This window comes from Crinia signifera, chromosome 6, assembly GCF_055691185.1.
Source record: "Crinia signifera chromosome 6, ASM5569118v1, whole genome shotgun sequence".
Taxonomy (NCBI): Eukaryota; Metazoa; Chordata; class Amphibia; order Anura; family Myobatrachidae; genus Crinia; species Crinia signifera.
The window spans coordinates 28,477,982-28,495,528 of NC_139222.1; the positions used below are offsets into that span (position 1 = coordinate 28,477,982).

The 17,547-nt window shown below is 46.4% G+C and overlaps 1 protein-coding gene across 1 annotated transcript; it reads right to left on the minus strand.

Annotated features, from left to right (window-relative positions):
* Nucleotides 1-2,439: 2,439 nt before the first annotated feature.
* On the minus strand, nucleotides 2,440-5,409 carry LOC146010199 (uncharacterized). The gene has a single exon (XM_083151214.1). It carries the CDS (start codon nucleotides 4,528-4,530, stop codon nucleotides 3,355-3,357), a length of 1,176 nt encoding a protein of 391 aa, XP_083007340.1. The 5' UTR covers nucleotides 4,531-5,409; the 3' UTR covers nucleotides 2,440-3,354.
* Nucleotides 5,410-17,547: the final 12,138 nt, after the last annotated feature.

Genomic DNA, 17,547 nt, shown 5'->3' on the forward strand with positions numbered 1-17,547 from the left:
TAGCTACATAAGCTCTTAACATTTAACAATTTTCAGGATCTAAGGATTGCTGCATCCACATGTACATGTAAAAAAAAAAAAAAAACATAAACTTTATCATTAGCTGATCCTCTGTGTCAGACTCTCCATCCATTTTTCTGCTTCCCCCGGAGTATTGAAAAAATGAGTGGTGTTATCATTTACTACACGGAGGCGTGCTGGATATAACATAGAATACTGGATCTGTCTGTCCCGCAATTTCTTTTTAATTTGTGTGAATTGTGATCTTGATTTTTGTACATCCGTAGCAAAATCTGGAAATACTGTCACTGAGTGTGTATCCAGCTTTATAGGACCCTGAATTCGTGCTAGGCGAAGCACAGTGTCCCTATCCTTATAGTGAAGCATCCGAGCAATAAGTGTGCGAGTCGGGGCTCCAGGAGGGAGTGGTCTAGAGGGTACTCGGTGAGCCCGTTCGACTGCGAATTGCGGAGTAAAATCTTCTTTCCGATAGGTTTTTAGTAACAGTTCTTCAAGAAATTTTTCCGGGTTTACTCCTTCCGCTCTTTCCGGAATTCCAACAAATCTAATATTATTTCTTCTGAGCAGTCCTTCAAAGTCAGACAGCTTAGATTTCACTACTGCCATTTGAGAGGATAATTCGGCTACCGTTGCTTTTAAAGGAGTATTGACATCTTCAATATTACTGATTTGTTGTTCTACCTCTCCCACTCTTATCACGGAGCTTCTGCATATCGTGTCTAATTAATGATACATCTGTCTGGACCTGGCCAATCATATCTGTGACTTTCAATTCGGATTTAGCTATAGCTTGGAGGATTTGTTGTGTCGACTGTGTAGCACTCTCACTGCTAACGTCCACTGGATTATCATGAGTAATGGATGGTGGCTCATCCTGCGATATCGGTGCTGGAGGTTGGGATTTCCTGGCATATTTTTCCAGTTTCTGGGCGGCTGCAGACGCTTGTCCCGTCTTCCCCATGCTTATTATGGCAGCCTTATAGATTTTAATAAATCTCAAATACTCAAGAGCTCATAGGTATATTCAAAGTTCCTTATAATACGTTATTCCCCTTTTAGGGTATTGATTTTCAGATATCCTGTGCTTTATATTGTACTTTGAGGGGCACAATGTTTTTACTTAAACAGACTGAAGAGAGAAAAAAAAAAAAAAAAAACAGAAGGTCCAACAAACTTTATCTTCCCTTCTTTTTCCCTCTCCGTTTGAAGGAGAACTCCCAGTTAATTTTATACTGTACTTTTTCTTTTGGCACCCAGTTTTATTTTCAGAACAAGATATATCCTTTCACTCAGGATCCTAAATTGTAACTGGAGTGCCCTTTGGGTTTATTTAAAATAGTTACTGTTTCCTTAGTTCTAAAAGAAAAAACAGTATTGTGTGCATACCTTTTTAGGTAGGAGCCTCAGAGCTGGTGATTCGGGAGATACAGGAAGTCTCACTCCTTCAGCGCCGCTCTCCTCACCAGCCCTCCTCACCCGGCCGACTTCCCCGACCTCTGGGCACCGCTAGCTCCCCTGCGTAGACTGGGACCAGCCGCACACACTGCCGCGGCGAGCACCCCCGCGTCTCGCCTCTATCGTGGCGGCTCCCCTCTCAGCGTCAGCAGACCGGAGGCACACGTCGCAGGGTCACAGCAGGAAGCTCTCTTCGTCGGAGCGCAGCAGAGTCTCCGATCGCCGTGAGCGTGTCCTCGGGCTTCAGGCTTCTCTACCCAGGATTAACCTGTTCCACGCCCAGGGGGATTCATTCCTGCCGCACCGCCAGAACTTTTAAAACGTAAGTTTGTGCTTATTCTCTCTCTTCTCCTCTCTCCTGCCTCTGCTAGTAAGGCATCTTTTTCACCTGATTATTACCACTCTAAAAGCTTTGGTATAGGTGCCTGGCTCCTGCAGACCCTCCTACATCCCAATGTGAAGCTGTGTCACCAGGACCATTGAAAGAGAAATGATTTATGCCCAAAATGCAGTATACAGCAGGGTACATGTATGCATAGGATTTGGCAGCATCACGCGAAAGAGATTTTGGGAGAAAGTCCAAAATATAATGGTCAAGGTGGGACTACCGGTACAATATCTGGATGTAACTATGTATTTTGGGCATAAACCCACAGGTAAGGGCAATGACCCGTTTATACCGCCGGTGGAGAACCTAGCTGCTCTGGCAAAGTAATAATAGCAGGGAAATGGAGGCGCATGAGGCACCGGATTTATACCACGGGATCCATCTGGTAAACCATACAGTAGATAATGAGAAGTACACATACACCAACAGTAATAATGTAAGAAAGTGTCATCAAACGTGGGAGAGATGGACGCTGTCAGAATTCTATGAGGCTTATACAGGAGTATACACAACAATGCATATACATTACACAAATCCACACTATTACATAGGACCAGACACAGGAATAGCTTTATTATAAATGGCAGTATACAGAAGGTGAGATAGATGAGGCACAATGTAAGTTTAGTATAATCGGTATAATGGCATCGCTTGTCAGACATAAAGCACATATACACTGCACAGATATAAGGTAGGGGAAAGGATGGGATGTAACATCTTATATCTGTATCATATGCATATTGTAATAATAAGAAAATAAATACGGAATAAAAAAAGCAGTGATTGGGCGGATGGTTGTATCCCAGGATGTAAATGTCCCAGGAGCAGCCTGGCTTCCTGCTGAGCTGGTGCCTGGAAGCCTGCAGTATGATTACAGTAATGTGGGGTACACATCAGGATGATTTGGCCCAAAATGAGCTAATTTAGATACAATCTCAACCGATTTTATGTAAATTGTCCATTTCACTGCCGTTCTGATGCGATCCCGATCCGACGTGCAGCCCCGCGGATCGTTAGGTCTTTTCTGAGATCCTACCATTGAAGTGGGTTCGGGTCGCGATCACATCAGAAGCAGTTTCTGAGCGTGTCGTAGGCTCCGCCATATAGTGAGCAGGTCATACATTCCCCTAACGACCCGCTCACAAGCTGCATCATGCTGGTGTGTACCCAGCATAAGCTGGAAGCTCTGGAGAGGGGGGAGGGGGCTGGTTGTGGAGGAACATCAGCCAGGACAGTTTCTGCTGGGCTTATATTTAAGAACCCATGGATAGCTCCCACAGTTTTAAGAGGGGGGGGGGGGGGGGGAATCGAGCCTGCATTGTGTTGGGGAGACTACTCTCAGGTGATCCCTGTGCATGCAACAGGGGTATCCTCTCATCAATGCTCATGTGTATACATTTATTTATAAAACATTTCCCACACTGCAAGCATGGAAAAGGCTTCTCTGATGTCTAACAAGATGCGATTTATGGGTAAAACATTTCCCACATTCAGCATGAAAATGGTTTCTCACCTGTATGTAACCTCTCATGTATAACAAGACAGGATTTTCTGGTAAAACATTTCCCACATTCAGAACATGAAAATGGTTTCTCACCTGTATGTACCCTCTCATGTGTAACCAGACTGGATTTTCTTGTAAAACATTTCCCACATTCAGAACATGAAAATGGTTTCTCACCTGTATGTTCCCTCTCATGTAGAACAAGACTGGATTTAAGTGTAAAACATTTCCCACATTCAGAGCATGAAAATGGTTTCTCACCTGTATGTACCCTTTCATGTATAACAAGATGAGATTTATTTAGAAAACATTTCCCACATTCAGAGCATGAAAATAGTTTCTCACCTGTATGTAACCTCTCATGTGTAACAAGACTGGATTTATTGCTATAACATTTCCCACACTCAGAACATGAAAATGGTTTACCACCTGCATGTACCATCTCATGTATAACACGACTGGATTTATGAGTAAAACATTTCCCACATTCAGAACATGAAAATGGTTTCTCACCTGTATGTACCCTCTCATGTATAACAAGAGTGTGTTTATTCCTATAGCATTTCCCACACTCAGAACATGAAAATGGTTTCTCACCTGTATGTATCCTCTCATGTATAACAAGATGTGCTTTACGAGAAAACGATTTCCCACATTCAGAGCATGAAAATAGTTTCTCACCTGTATGTAACCTCTCATGTGTAACAAGACTGGATTTATTGCTATAACATTTCCCACACTCAGAACATGAAAATGGTTTACCACCTGCATGTACCATCTCATGTATAACACGACTGGATTTATGAGTAAAACATTTCCCACATTCAGAACATGAAAATGGTTTCTCACCTGTATGTACCCTCTCATGTATAACAAGAGTGTGTTTATTCCTATAGCATTTCCCACATTCAGAGCATGAAAATGGTTTCTCACCTGTATGTATCCTCTCATGTACAACAAGATGTGACTTACGAGAAAATGATTTCCCACATTCAGAACATGAAAATGGTTTCTCCCCTGTGTGATGTCTCTGATGTAAAGCGAAAACTGACTGACTTATAGAACTGGAAGATATTGTATCATCTTTATGGTCTGTACTGTGTGTAGTAAGGTCTGAATGATCAGGAGAAGGTTCCTCATGACTAGAGGGACCAGATGACATATCTGCACTGGGAAATGTTGGGTGTGTATTGGGGATAATGGGTTTTTCTTCTGGAGAATCTTGTCTGATGTTCTTATCTTCTAGTATATAATCTGGAGACAAGATGAGATCTCCCTCCGAGGTATTCCTGCTTGTGCGCCCATCTACAAGGAAACAGATGAATGACAACAGACAGAATTGGTTACATTGAGAAGGAAATGTTCATGGATGTTTTATCACTTACACTGAACATGTCTAATGCTGCGCACACACTGGCCGATATATCGCTGGTCCGTCAGCCATTGGGCACCAGTAATATGTCTGTAACCAACGTGAGCTGTGTAACAGCCGATGACCGATATATTGGTGCATTGTGCTATGGGCCTGATTCTGGATGACCTGGTACCAAGTCCCAAAGTGCCGACCTGACGAATAGCCGCTACCCCACCCGGATCCACTCGCATGTGCCCAATGCTGGAGAGATCATTGAAATCTCCAGGGTTCAGGGCAGCTGACGCCATGTGAAGTCAGCTACCCGCCCCTGGCACCTTGCATGAGGCTGGAACTTACATGGGAATGCCCATGAACCACTGGGCGTTCCCATCCATGGCCCATCACCGCCAGTGTCTCCCCCCCCCCCCCCCCCCCACAACCGGATGGACTACAGATCGGGCCCTATGTGTACAGGCAATCTGCCATCCGCCCATATAACCCGCTGCAGGAGCCAGCGGTGATTGGCAGCTGAAATGGGCGGGAGCATGTAAAGGTGTGACATTAGTCACAATGGATCAGGCAGGGGGAGAGGGGAACTTGTAGGGGAGCCCGGCACCGGTGAACGGGATTCCTGCCGATACTGGTAAAGAAAAAAAAAGTCATACCTTCTCTTTCCCCCCTCATATTACCACATCACCTTGCCCCGGTCACCTCCCCTTTCTGCTCCCACCCTTTCCTACTTGTCGCTCTCTCCCAGTCCCCCCATTCTCTTTCCTCCACCCCATCTGCCCCCCTCTCCCCTGCTCTCTTCCTTCTGCCCCATCTCTATATCTCTGCCCCTAGTCTCTCTCTCTCTCATTACCTCCTTATCCAGATGCTGCTTAAATGCGGTTATACTATACTGTACTGTAGCCGCTATCGACTGAAAGTGTCATTCACCTATTCTATCAATATAAAATAATTGGCTTCTGGCTACTGAGCTGCGTATATGCACCTTACAGGATCAGCACTAGTGATGGTGGTACGGGTCTGTTCTGTCAGTATACACACGGTGGGATATGAATGCAAAATGCAATTACAGTAACCACCTACAGAAGATTATATCTGTGGCAATTATTATTATAGTGGCAAATATGTACACCTAATATCTTTTTTTATTTACTAGTTAATGCTAATAATCTATACTTCTGTTATAGCACTCTCTTAATTGTTATTTTATTTGTGTCTAATTAAGTTATACAGAATACCTATTGGGAGCTGCAATAGCCATAAGTCGTCTTAGAATTATCTCGTTAGACAGTATTCATTTTGATTGATTATTATATTTTCAATGTAAAGTATTAGCGCCCGATTATCAGGATTATCATTTTCTACCAGAGAGTGTGGGGAGGAGGCTGGTCAGATCTCTGAGCTGGTAACACACAGGGACATGATGTGAGGGGAGAGCAGGAGTATAGTAGGGACTGATGGCTCCTGATGTATGAGATACACCAGAGAGTGTGGGGAGGAGGCTGGTCATTTATCTGGGCTGGTAACACACAGGGACATGATGTGAGGGGAGAGCAGGAGTATAATAGGGGCTGATGGCTCCTGATGTATGAGATACACCAGAGAGTGTGGGGAGGAGGCTGGTCATTTATCTGGGCTGGTAACACACAGTGACATGATGTGAGGGGGAGAACAGGAGTATACTGGGGTCTGATGTCTCCTGATGTATGAGATACACCAGAGAGTGTGGGGAGGAGACTGGTCAGATCTCTGGGCTGGTAACACACAGTGACATGATGTGAGGGGGAGAGCAGGAGTATAATAGGGGCTGATGGCTCCTGATGTATGAGATACACCAGAGAGTGCGAGGAGGAGACTGGTCAGATCTCTGGGCTGGTAACACACAGTGACATGATGTGAGGGGAGAGCAGGAGTATAATAGGGGCTGATGGCTCCTGATGAATGAGATGCACCAGAGAGTGTGGGGAGGAGACTGGTCAGATCTATGGGCTGGTAACACACAGTAACATGATGTGAGGGGGGGACCAGGAGTATAATAGGGGCTGATGTCTCCTGATGTATGAGATGATACACCAGAGAGTGTGGGGAGGAGACTGGTCAGATCTCTGGGCTTGTAACACACAGTGACATGATGTGAGGGGGAGAGCAGACGTATAATAGGGGCTGATGGCTCCTGATGTATGAGATACACCAGAGAGTGTGGGGAGGAGACTGGTCAGATATCTGGTAACACACAGTGACATGATGTGAGGGGAGAGCAGGAAATATATTCAGGGCGAATAACTCCTGATGTATGAGATACACCAGAGTGTGTGGGGAGGAGACTGGTCAGATCTCTGGGCTGGTAACACACAGTGACATGATGTGAGGGGGAGACCAGGAGTATAATAGTGGCTGATGGCTCCTAATTTCTTAGATAGCTGTAAAGCTGTATTAACAGAACCCGGAAAATACTGTATGCAATAAAAGGTGATTTTTGTAAGAACTTACCGTTCGAACCCCTTTCCAGTCCGGTGACACAGCTCACGATGGGATGTAGGAGGGTCCGCCAGGAGCCAGGCACCTATGCTTCTAATTTCTTTGTGAGCAGGCTCCTCCCTACTGCATCCCATAATGCTTCAGTTAAACTTCAACAGCACACTAGGATACACAACTTAGTACAATGCCTGAACATCATATATGCAACTTATAACTCATAACATGGCAACCATGAACGGTACAACTTACTGAGCGTTAGGGAGGGATCGCTGTGTCACCGGACTGGACTCAGAGAAAGGGGTTTGAACGGTAAGTTCTTACAAAAATCCCCTTTTCTCTTTCGTCCAGTCCGGTGACACAGCTCACGATGGGACGTTCACGAGCTGGTCCTTTGGGAGGGTAAGCTCAGACCGCCAGTTCTCATCACTGCCCGTCCAAATGAAGCGTCCTACGACGCAAACTCATGAAAACTGTAGCATTTTGTAAAGGTGGGAACAGAGGACCAGGTGGCTGCCCTGCACAGCTGCTCCGCTGTGGCCCCATGACGCACCGCCCACGAAGAAACAAATGACCTTGTAGTATGGGCATTTATGCGAGATGGAACAGGCCTACCTGCCTTACAGTAGGCAAACGCAATAGTTGATCTCAACCAGCGGGCTATAGTCTGCTTTGAAGCAGGCCACCCAATCTTATGTACATCGTACAAAACCAGCAGCAAATCAGATTTGCGAACATCCTTTACCCTATTGACATAGATTCGCAAAGCGCGAACCACATCCAACTTTTTCAAACTGTCCCTATTCCTCGTTCCCTCAGGCGGGGAAAAAACCGGGAGAACAATGTCCTGATTCAAATGAAATGAGGATACTACCTTAGGTAGAAATTTAGGTACTGTCCTGAGTACAGCCCTGTCATCATGGAAAATCAAAAATGGTGACTTGCAGGACAAGGCACCCAACTCCGACACGCCTAGCCGAGGCAATGGCCAATAAAAAAGGTAAGTTTCCAGGAAACATATATTTGAGATCCGCTGATCTCATAGGCTCAAAAGAAGGCTTTTGCAGCATGGATAAAACAAGGGACAAGTCCCACGGTGCAACCAGCTGCCTGTAAGGAGGCTTAATCCTGGTCACACCATGCAAAAAGGTCTGTACCTCTGGCAACAGAGCCACCTTCTTTTGAAAGAAAATGGAAAGTGCCGAAATTTGCACTTTTGTAGATTGCAAACTTAGACCAGACTAAAGGACATCCTGTAGGAACTCCAGTAGCCTCGCCACCTTAAACCTGGAGGTATGAACTCTCTGCCGCTCACACCACCTGATGTAGATCTTCCACACCCTATGGTAATTAGCCGCAGACACCGGCTTTCGGGCCCTTAACATGGTAGGGATAACCGCCTCTGAAAAACCTTTCTTTCTCAATAAGGAGGACTCATACTCCACGCCGTCAAATTGAGACGAGCTAGGTCCAGGTGTAGGAGCGGTCCTTGACTTAGTAAGTCCGGATGAAGAGGAAGTCGCCACGATTCCGTCGATAATCTCAGTATGTCTGAGTACCATGACCTCCTGGGCCAATCTGGTGCAATCAGTATGGCTGGTACTCTCTGGTTCTTTATACTCTTCAACACCCTCGAGATCATTGGAAACGGGGGAAAAATGTATTCCAGACTGAAACACCAAGGAATTGTCATGGCATCCACTGCCCAAGCCGACGGGTCCCTCGATCGAGCGCAAAACCTCGGCACCTGACAATTGCTCCTTGACGCCATAAGATCTATGTCTGGCAGTCCCCAGCGGTCAACAATTTTCTGGAAAACTTCCCGATGGAGTGACTACTCCCCCTCCAGCAGATCCGCCCTGCTGGAACCCCGGAATGAATACGGCTGACAGTGCTGGCACCTGCACTTCCGCCCAGGTGAAAATCCTCACAATCTCTGCCATCGCCATCTTGCTGCGAGTTCCGCCCTGATGGTTTAAGTATGCCACTGTTGTGGCATTGTCGGATTGAACTCGTACTAGCAATCCCTTCAGAAACTCTTCTGCTTGGCACAAGGCATTCCATAACGCTCTCAGTTCCAGTATGTTTATAGGAAGTATTGGATTCCTCCTCGGACCAAAGGCCCTGTAACCTTAGATGGAGCACAACTACTCCCCAACCCCTGAGACTGGCATCCGTTGTGATGACCAACCAATCCCAAGAGCAAAGGGACCGCCCCATCTGCAGAGTCTCTATATCCGTCCACCATTCCAAGGATATTCTTGTTTTCTGAGACAGAACCAGCCGTTCCGGCTTCATTGTATTTGCATTTCCGGACCAGCATGCTAGGATGTTCCACTGGAAGCACCTCGAATGGTATCTGGCAAACTGTAGCGTCTCGAAAGTCGCTACTATTTTGCCCAGTAACCTTACTCCCTGCCACACCTTCGGTGCAGGAGCCTGAATAAGTGTTAGCACCATGTGCCGAATCTCCACTGCCTTGGGATGTGGCAAGAACACCCTGTGAAGGTGTGTGTCCAGGATTACCCCGAGGAATTGCAGACTCTGAGTGGGTGTTAAATGCGACTTGGGAAGGTTTAGCACCCAACCCTGCTCTTGCAAGAACTGTGTCGCAATACTCAGGTGTTCCTGAAGTTTTCCCGCCGACTATTCCCTTTAGACGTAGAGCTGCGGCCATGACCGCCATCACTTTTGTGAACACTCTCGGAGCCGTAGCCAAACCGAACGGCAGTGCCTGAAACGGACAATGGTCTTCTCCAATTGCAAACCTTAGGAGAGCTTGGTGATCCTTGAAAATGGACACATGGAGATATTCATCCTGAATATCTACAGATGCCAGCAACTCCCCCGGCTCTATGCTCAGGAGCACAGAACGCAGGGACTCCATGCAAAAATGATCTACCCACAAGTCAAGATTTAAAGACTTTAAATTTAGAATAGGCCTGAAAGACCCGTCTGGCTTGGGGACTAGGAAGAGGATCGAATAAAATCCTTGTTTTCTTTCCTCCTGAGGCACCGGAATCACTACTCCCTTCTCCCTTCAGGACAAAGCTGCCCCCAAAAGAGTGGACCTCAGTGACGCAGTCCGAGGCAAAGGAGTAGGAACAAATCTCTTGGGTGGAATGCCTCTGAGATTTATCCGGTAACCCTCAGAAATGATGGAAAGGACCCAAGGATCCACTACGGATTCCCTCCACCGGTCCCGAAAGTGCAGGAGGCGACCCCCCACTCTGAGCCCAGAACTGGAGCACCCGCCTCGTCATGCAGAGGACTTATCATCATTTTTGGCTGCATGCTTTTTTGTAAAGGCCCCAAACCGAGACATGGAAGACTTTCCTCTGCTGGCCTGAAATCTGCCATGGCCAGTCTGTCCTCTGTTGGACGTCCCGCTCGGAAATGGCGACCGAAAGGATGGCTTGAAAACTCCAAACTTGGAGCCTGAACTCTTGGAGGTGGTGGAGAGGAAGGTACTTTTACCCCCAGTAGACTGTTTAATGATGGCTTCCAGCTCTGAGCCAAACAATAGCTCCCCCTTAAAAGGCAAGTTCTCAAGGGACTTCTTGGACTCACTATCAGCTTCCCAAGCTTTGAGCCAAAGAGCCCTCCTACCTGAAACTGAGGTGATAGACACTCTGGACGCCATGTTAGCTCCTTCCTCACAAACATATTCTGCAGCACATCTCAACTTCTCTGCCAGTATGAAAGCCTCAGAATTTTTGTGGAGAAGACCACTCAGTTGCTTCGCCCACTTGATCATAGCTTTTGTAACCCAAGCAGAAGCAATAATAGGCCTCAAAGTATAACCTATGCCTTCAAAAATAGCTTTCAAGCAACCTTCCACCTTTTTGTCCACTGGGTCTTTAAAGGCAGCACCCCCCTGGACAGGTAACGCAGTGGATTTAGACAGCCTAGCAACCGATGCACCCACTAATGGGGCTTTTTCCCATAATGTTCCTCTGGCATGGGGTACATATTAGCATACTTTTTAGCCATCAACAGTCTTTTATCAGGAGTTTTTCCTGCTTCATTTAAAACAGAGGTCATTCCCTCATCAGAGGGGAAGCACACAGGGTCCCTGCGACTCTTTTTAAACACACAAGAGACAGGAGTCTTTTCTTCCTCTGCAAGATTCAGAGTCTGTCTAACAGCCACAATCAAATCCTCAATGCCTGAAGTTAAGGCCTCAGCTTCATCACTCATGTCCCAACTCCAGTTCTCCTCACACACACACCATCATCATCCAAATCCTGTAAAATGGGTGGTATTGATACAGATCCTCTCAGAGGATTTTGTAAACTGCTCCATTAAGGCAGTCATTTTATGAACCCCCTGAGCAGTATCCTGCATAGCTTGCAGCAAAAAGGGGCCCCCCTGAGCCGGGGTAACTGACCCCCCAGAAACCAGAGAAGAGGTAAAGTGGCCAGGAGACCCTAACAAGGAATCCTTCTGCCTATTCAAAGCCTCAGTAAGAGCATTCATAGACCTGCCCAACGCCAAAGCCCAAGCAGGTTCAGCTATCTCCGTTCTGGGGGCGCGTGACCCACTCTTGTTAGAAGAGACTGGAGTCTGTGTAAAATCACCCTGTCAGCTCCGCAGCGCGGGGAAAAGGCGCCAAAAACACAGTGCAGGAAGAGACCAAGTCTCTGCATCAGCGGGGAGACTAGCCCATCTGGTGCTTTCTCCCCCATCAGCCGCTCCCGCAGTTGTCTCTGCTTACCTCCTTGTACCTCCCTTCGATGGGACCACAATGGAGTCATCCAGCAGCGCCGGACTCCTGTGAGAGACTTCACTTCCCTGGCGGGATTTCAGTCTCTAAGCCCTTCAAGATGGCAGGCGCCATCGCGGGGGGGGGGGGTCCATCCCCCAAGATCTCCTTCTGCAAGGAGCCGGTTAGGACACCCCCGGGGCCCAGGAAAGTCTCTAACAGAGACTAAGCGCTGTGCAGAAGGAATAAAAAGTGGCTCTCTGCACACAGAGAGCTGACAGGACGCGCTTCTGTCAGCCTCTGCTGCGCTCTCAGTGTGTATGAACTTCAAGTAGAAGTAACACACTGGAAAACCTGCTCTAAAGCTAGTGCATTAATAAAATACTAAAAAACCTAACTATCTTCAAAAAAATCCAAAGAAAAAAACCGCAGCTGCGAAGCATAGCACCCGCTTCTGTGGGCACCTAAAACTAACTGGAGCATTATGGGATGCAGTAGGGAGGAGCCTGCTCCCAAAGAAATTAGAAGCATAGGTGCCTGGCTCCTGGCGGAGAAAGAGCCGAATTATACTCAGGAAGAAAAAGAAATTATCGGTGAGTATAATTCGCCTCTTTCTTCTACGATCCCCATGGCAGCCATAACACTGGGACATACCCAAGTAAACACACGGGAGAGAAAGCTGCATGAAATATTTATTATCTCGGGACCAGTCAAACGGACATAGCTCCTTTTAAGATGATTCCCAAAGTGGGCAGTAGATACATTAAGTGCGTAATGGTTAGAGAAAGTATGAAACGAGGACCAGGTAGTAGCCCTACAGATCTCTGTAATAGATGCCTTCGCCTTATTCGCCCATGATGTGGAAACTGCCCGAGTGTGCATGGACGATAGGAGGCGCCACCTTGTTTTCTTTCTTGTAGGCAAATAGGATAACCTCTCTTATCCATCTCGAAATGGTTTGTTTGACTGGTGCTTCTCCTTTCTTTATTCCTTCTGGAATTACAAATAGGTGCTTGGTGGATCTAAAACCCTTGGTTCTTTTCAAGTATATAGAGATGGCTCTAACGATCTAATTTGTGCCACATTTCTTCCTCCTCATTCTGAGGAATTGGGTAAAACTCAGGAAGAGTTATCTCTTGGTTGAGGAGAAATCTTGAGATTACCTTTGGTACAAATTCAGGGTGCGTCCTCAGCACCACTCTATCAGGAAAAACAGTCAGATAGGGTTCCTCAATTCACAGCGCTTGTAACTCACTCACCCGTCTGGCTGAGGTGACTGCCACCAGAAAGACCACTTTCCAGATAAGTAGTTTGAGTGGAATGTCTATAAGTGGTTCAAACGGATGTTTGGATAACACTGTAAGCAATAGGTTTAGATCCCAAGGAGCCACAATAGATTTGATCGGTGGTCTAATTCTCTTCATGGCCCTGCTAAACCTTTTGACCATCTTCTCTTCCGCTAATGGTCTGTCCAGTAGAATGCTCAAAGCAGAGATTTGTGCCTTGATAGTAGCTGTTGCTAAACCTAATAGGAATCCATCAAACAAGAATTGTAATACTTCGCCAGTGGAAATCTTAGAAAAGTCACCTGAGAACGGACCCCATTCGATGAATTTTATCCATGTTCTGTAATATGCTAATGAATAGACATCTTTTCTGGCCTTCAACGTCATATCAGTGACTTGTGATGAGAGGTTATGCTTTTTTAATATTTGCCGCTCAATCTCCACGCCCTTCGACAATGTCGCGGGTTCTGAACGTAGCACTGGACCTTGTCTCAGTAGATCCGGTCTGTTGGGCAATTCCCATGGTTTCTGTACAGATAGCCTGAGGGCATTCGAGAACCAACCCCTCCGTGGCCAATATGTTAGGATTGCCACCAGGTCTACTTTGTCCTCTTGTATCTTCTTCATCACCTTGTTTATCAAGGGAGAGGACAGAAATATGTACCCCAGTTTGAACTGCCATTTGATCGTAAAGGCATCCAACGTCGCTGCTTGGGCATGATAGTATTTTGAGCAGAATGTCCTCACCTTTCTGTTGGGAGTAAGTGGCCATCAGGTCTACCTCCGGAACTCCGAACCTCTGTATTATCTCTCTGAATACCTCTTCGTTCAGTTCCCATTCTCCTGGATCCAGCAACTTGCGACTCAGGAAATCTGCAATTACATTTCTTCTGCCCGGTATACACACTGCCGAAATTGAGAGAAGATATCTCTCCGCCCATGCCATAATATTCTCTGACATTATCATCAACTTTCTGCTCCTGGTACCTCCTTGATGATTTATGTGTGAGACCACCGTCACGTTGTCTGACATAATTCTGACATGATTTCCCTTGGTATACTCCTTCAATCATCTTACTGCTTCCCAGACTGCTTGAAGTTCTCTTACATTTGAGGAATTAATCACCTCTTCTAGGGATCATACTCCTTGTACTGATTCATTCGCCATGTGTGCACCCCAATCGGTTAGACTGGCATCAGTGGTTAGTACCAAATAACTCGGACTCTCCAGACTGGGTCTCTTCTCCTCCAGACCTCTTGTCCACCATAGTATGGATTTTCTTATCGGGCCCTTTAGTACTACTGGATGATGATCGCTGCATCCCCTTCGGATCAGAGGTAAAAGGTACCACTGAAGCTTCCTCATATTTGATTGAGCCCAGGGTATGACTTTTATGCAGGACGTCATCATGCCCAACAACTGTACAGCCATAATCAGTGTCACCTTCTTTGAGTATAGAACCGTCTCTATCATTCGCTGGATTCTTAGGCATCTCTCTGACGAGAGAGCAATATTGAAGTTTACAGTGTCTATTAGGACACCCAGGAACTGAATATTTTGGCTTGGTGAAAGACAGCTCTTGACTTCGTTTATAACCCAGCCATGCATCTGTAGTGTTGACAATGTCAGATCTACACTTTGTAGAACTTCTTCTTCCGAATCTCCAGCGATTAATAGATCATCCAGATATGGCCATATTAGGACTCCTAGTTTTCTCAATTCCGCAATCAGGGTGACCAATACTTTTGTGAATACCCTCGGAGACGTCCTTAGCCCAAAGGGTAGGCATGTGAACTGGAAGTGCCTGTTTGACACCGAGAACCTGAGGAATTTTCTGTGATAGGTGTTTACTGGAATGTGATAGTAGGCGTCCCTTAGGTCTATTGAGGCTAAGTATGCCCTTTTCTTTATTCCGGCCACTATAGATGTTAAATTTTCCATCCTGAACTTTATCTTTTTTATGTTTTTGTTCAGGTCTCTTAGATCCATAATTGTTCTGTATTCCCCATTGGTCTTCTTCACTAGAAATAAGTTTGAATAAAACCCTCTCTTGTGATGTTGCCTGGGAATCTCTTCTTCAGCGTTTATTTCTAGAAGTTGTTCTATCTTCAGTGACAATTCCCTTCTTTCTTCCATCGTTCTTGGTATTCTGGATCTTATAAACCGATCTTCTCGGAAATCTCGCAAATTCTATTGAATAGCCGTTCTGTATTGTGTTCGGGACCCATCTGTCCCCAATCGTCTTCCTCCATACATCTGGGAATTTCAATAATCTCGCTCCTATCTTGATTCTTTGTAGATAGTCATAATCTTCCAACTGTCAGATTGAAATCGTCCACGAAAAGGTTGCCGAAAGGACTGACGGGATAAATTTGGATTCCCTCTTCTATAGTATGGTCTTCCGGGCCTGTAACTTCTCGCCTCCTTAAAAGATGGTTTAGGTGTCCCAGGATATGGGAAACGATTTCTCCTGTCCTGTGGGAGACGGACAGATTTACCTCCTGATAGTTTTTGAATCATAGCGTCAAGTTTGGATCCAAATAAATAATTTCCTTCAAAGGGTAGTGCTGTCAATTTATTTTTAGAATTTGCATCGGCACTCTATGGCTTAAGCCACAATGCCCTTCTTGCCGTCACTCCAGCCGCCATGGACTTTGATGCAAAAGACACAGAGTCAAGAGATGCTTAACATAAATAATCAATGGATTTTTGCATTATTTCTAAGCTGCGTAATATATATGACTTTGATATCTTGTCTTCTACATCGGTATGTAGGTTGGCTGCCCAGAGTCTAAGGGCACGGGATACAGAAGCAATAGCTACCGATGATTTAAGAGCCCCCGAAGAAGCGGTATGCACCTTCCGTAAAGAATTTTCTACTTTCTTATCCATAGAGTCCTTGAAAGCAGCCGCGTCTTCCACTGGTATAGTTGACCTCGACGTGAGTTCCGCTACAGCTGCATCCACCTTTGGTATCTTACACCATCCAATAAACTCTTCATCCTTAAGGCCCCCATACACTATGAGATTTATCTGACCTGTAAAATTGCATCTGATTTCCCTTAAATTTCCCTGGCAGCTTCCCAGGACGCCTACATACAATTTGACACTTGATGTGCCATTTTTTACATCCAATTTGTGTCAGATAAATCACATGTGATTTATCACATGTGATTTATCACATGTGATTAATCACGTGATTTATCTGACGCAAATTGGATGTGCCATGATATTTATCTGATGGGATGGACCTAGGGAGTGGCCTGAAAAGTGCTACACCATGCAGGTATTACTGTTCTGAGAAAAGGAGAATGGCGGTATACTGTATGTATAAATAGTTCGGGGGGGGGGGCGCGCGGTGTCGTCACTCGTACAAAAAGACACCAGGCATGGGTGCCGCAGCGGGAGACACGAACAACTCGCTCAATTAACCTTTTTGTACAGTGCCGCCACCGCCCCACCTATACATATACACACACAATACCAGGTATTCAATGCGCCCGGTGAGGGGGTTAAACAGCGAGGATTGCAGAAAACCAGCGATCCTCGCTGTTTAACGCCCGCGCCGGACGCTTGCTCTATTCAACGTTCTGGGGGAATCCTCGCCGTCACAGGACGGCGAAAATTCCCCAAAACAGCGAGACTCGCGGCTAATGCAGAAAACTTGCTGTATTTAGCCGTGAGTCTCGCTGCTTCTGGAGCCGCATACGTACATTGAATACTGACAGGGTGAGTGGTGACAGCGAGCAGGAAGCCCTGCTCGCTGTCGCCGCTCGCCCACAGCACAGTTTTGTGACAGTAATTAGCTGTTTGCATTTATTCTGATATAATAGCTTGATGTCAGTGCATTTTATAACAAGTGTGGAGGTGGACAGACAAGGAAGGACACACACATCCAGTTATCTTACCAGTAGATGCAATTTAGTAAATAAATGTTTTTTGTACATTGCTGCTAAGAAGCCATAACTCCGTTACATCTTTATGGTCAGTGTCTCAATTCAGCAGCTGGGGAGAGGGAGAGAGGGAGGGGGTCCGGGCTCTACATCCCGTACTGACATTCAGCAGCAGGGTGGGGGGTCAGGGCTCTACAGATAGCCCGTACATTCAGCAGCAAGGGAGGGGGGGTCAGGGCTCTACAGACAGCCCGTACAGTCAGCAGCAGGGGAGGGGGTACATTCAGCAGCAGGGGAGGGGGGGTCCGGGCTCTGAAGCCCGTACATACAGCAGCAGGGGAGGGGGGGTCCGGGCTCTGAAGCCCGTACATACAGCAGCAGGGGAGGGGGGGTCCGGGCTCTGAAGCCCGTACATACAGCAGCAGGGGAGGGGGGGTCCGGGCTCTGAAGCCCGTA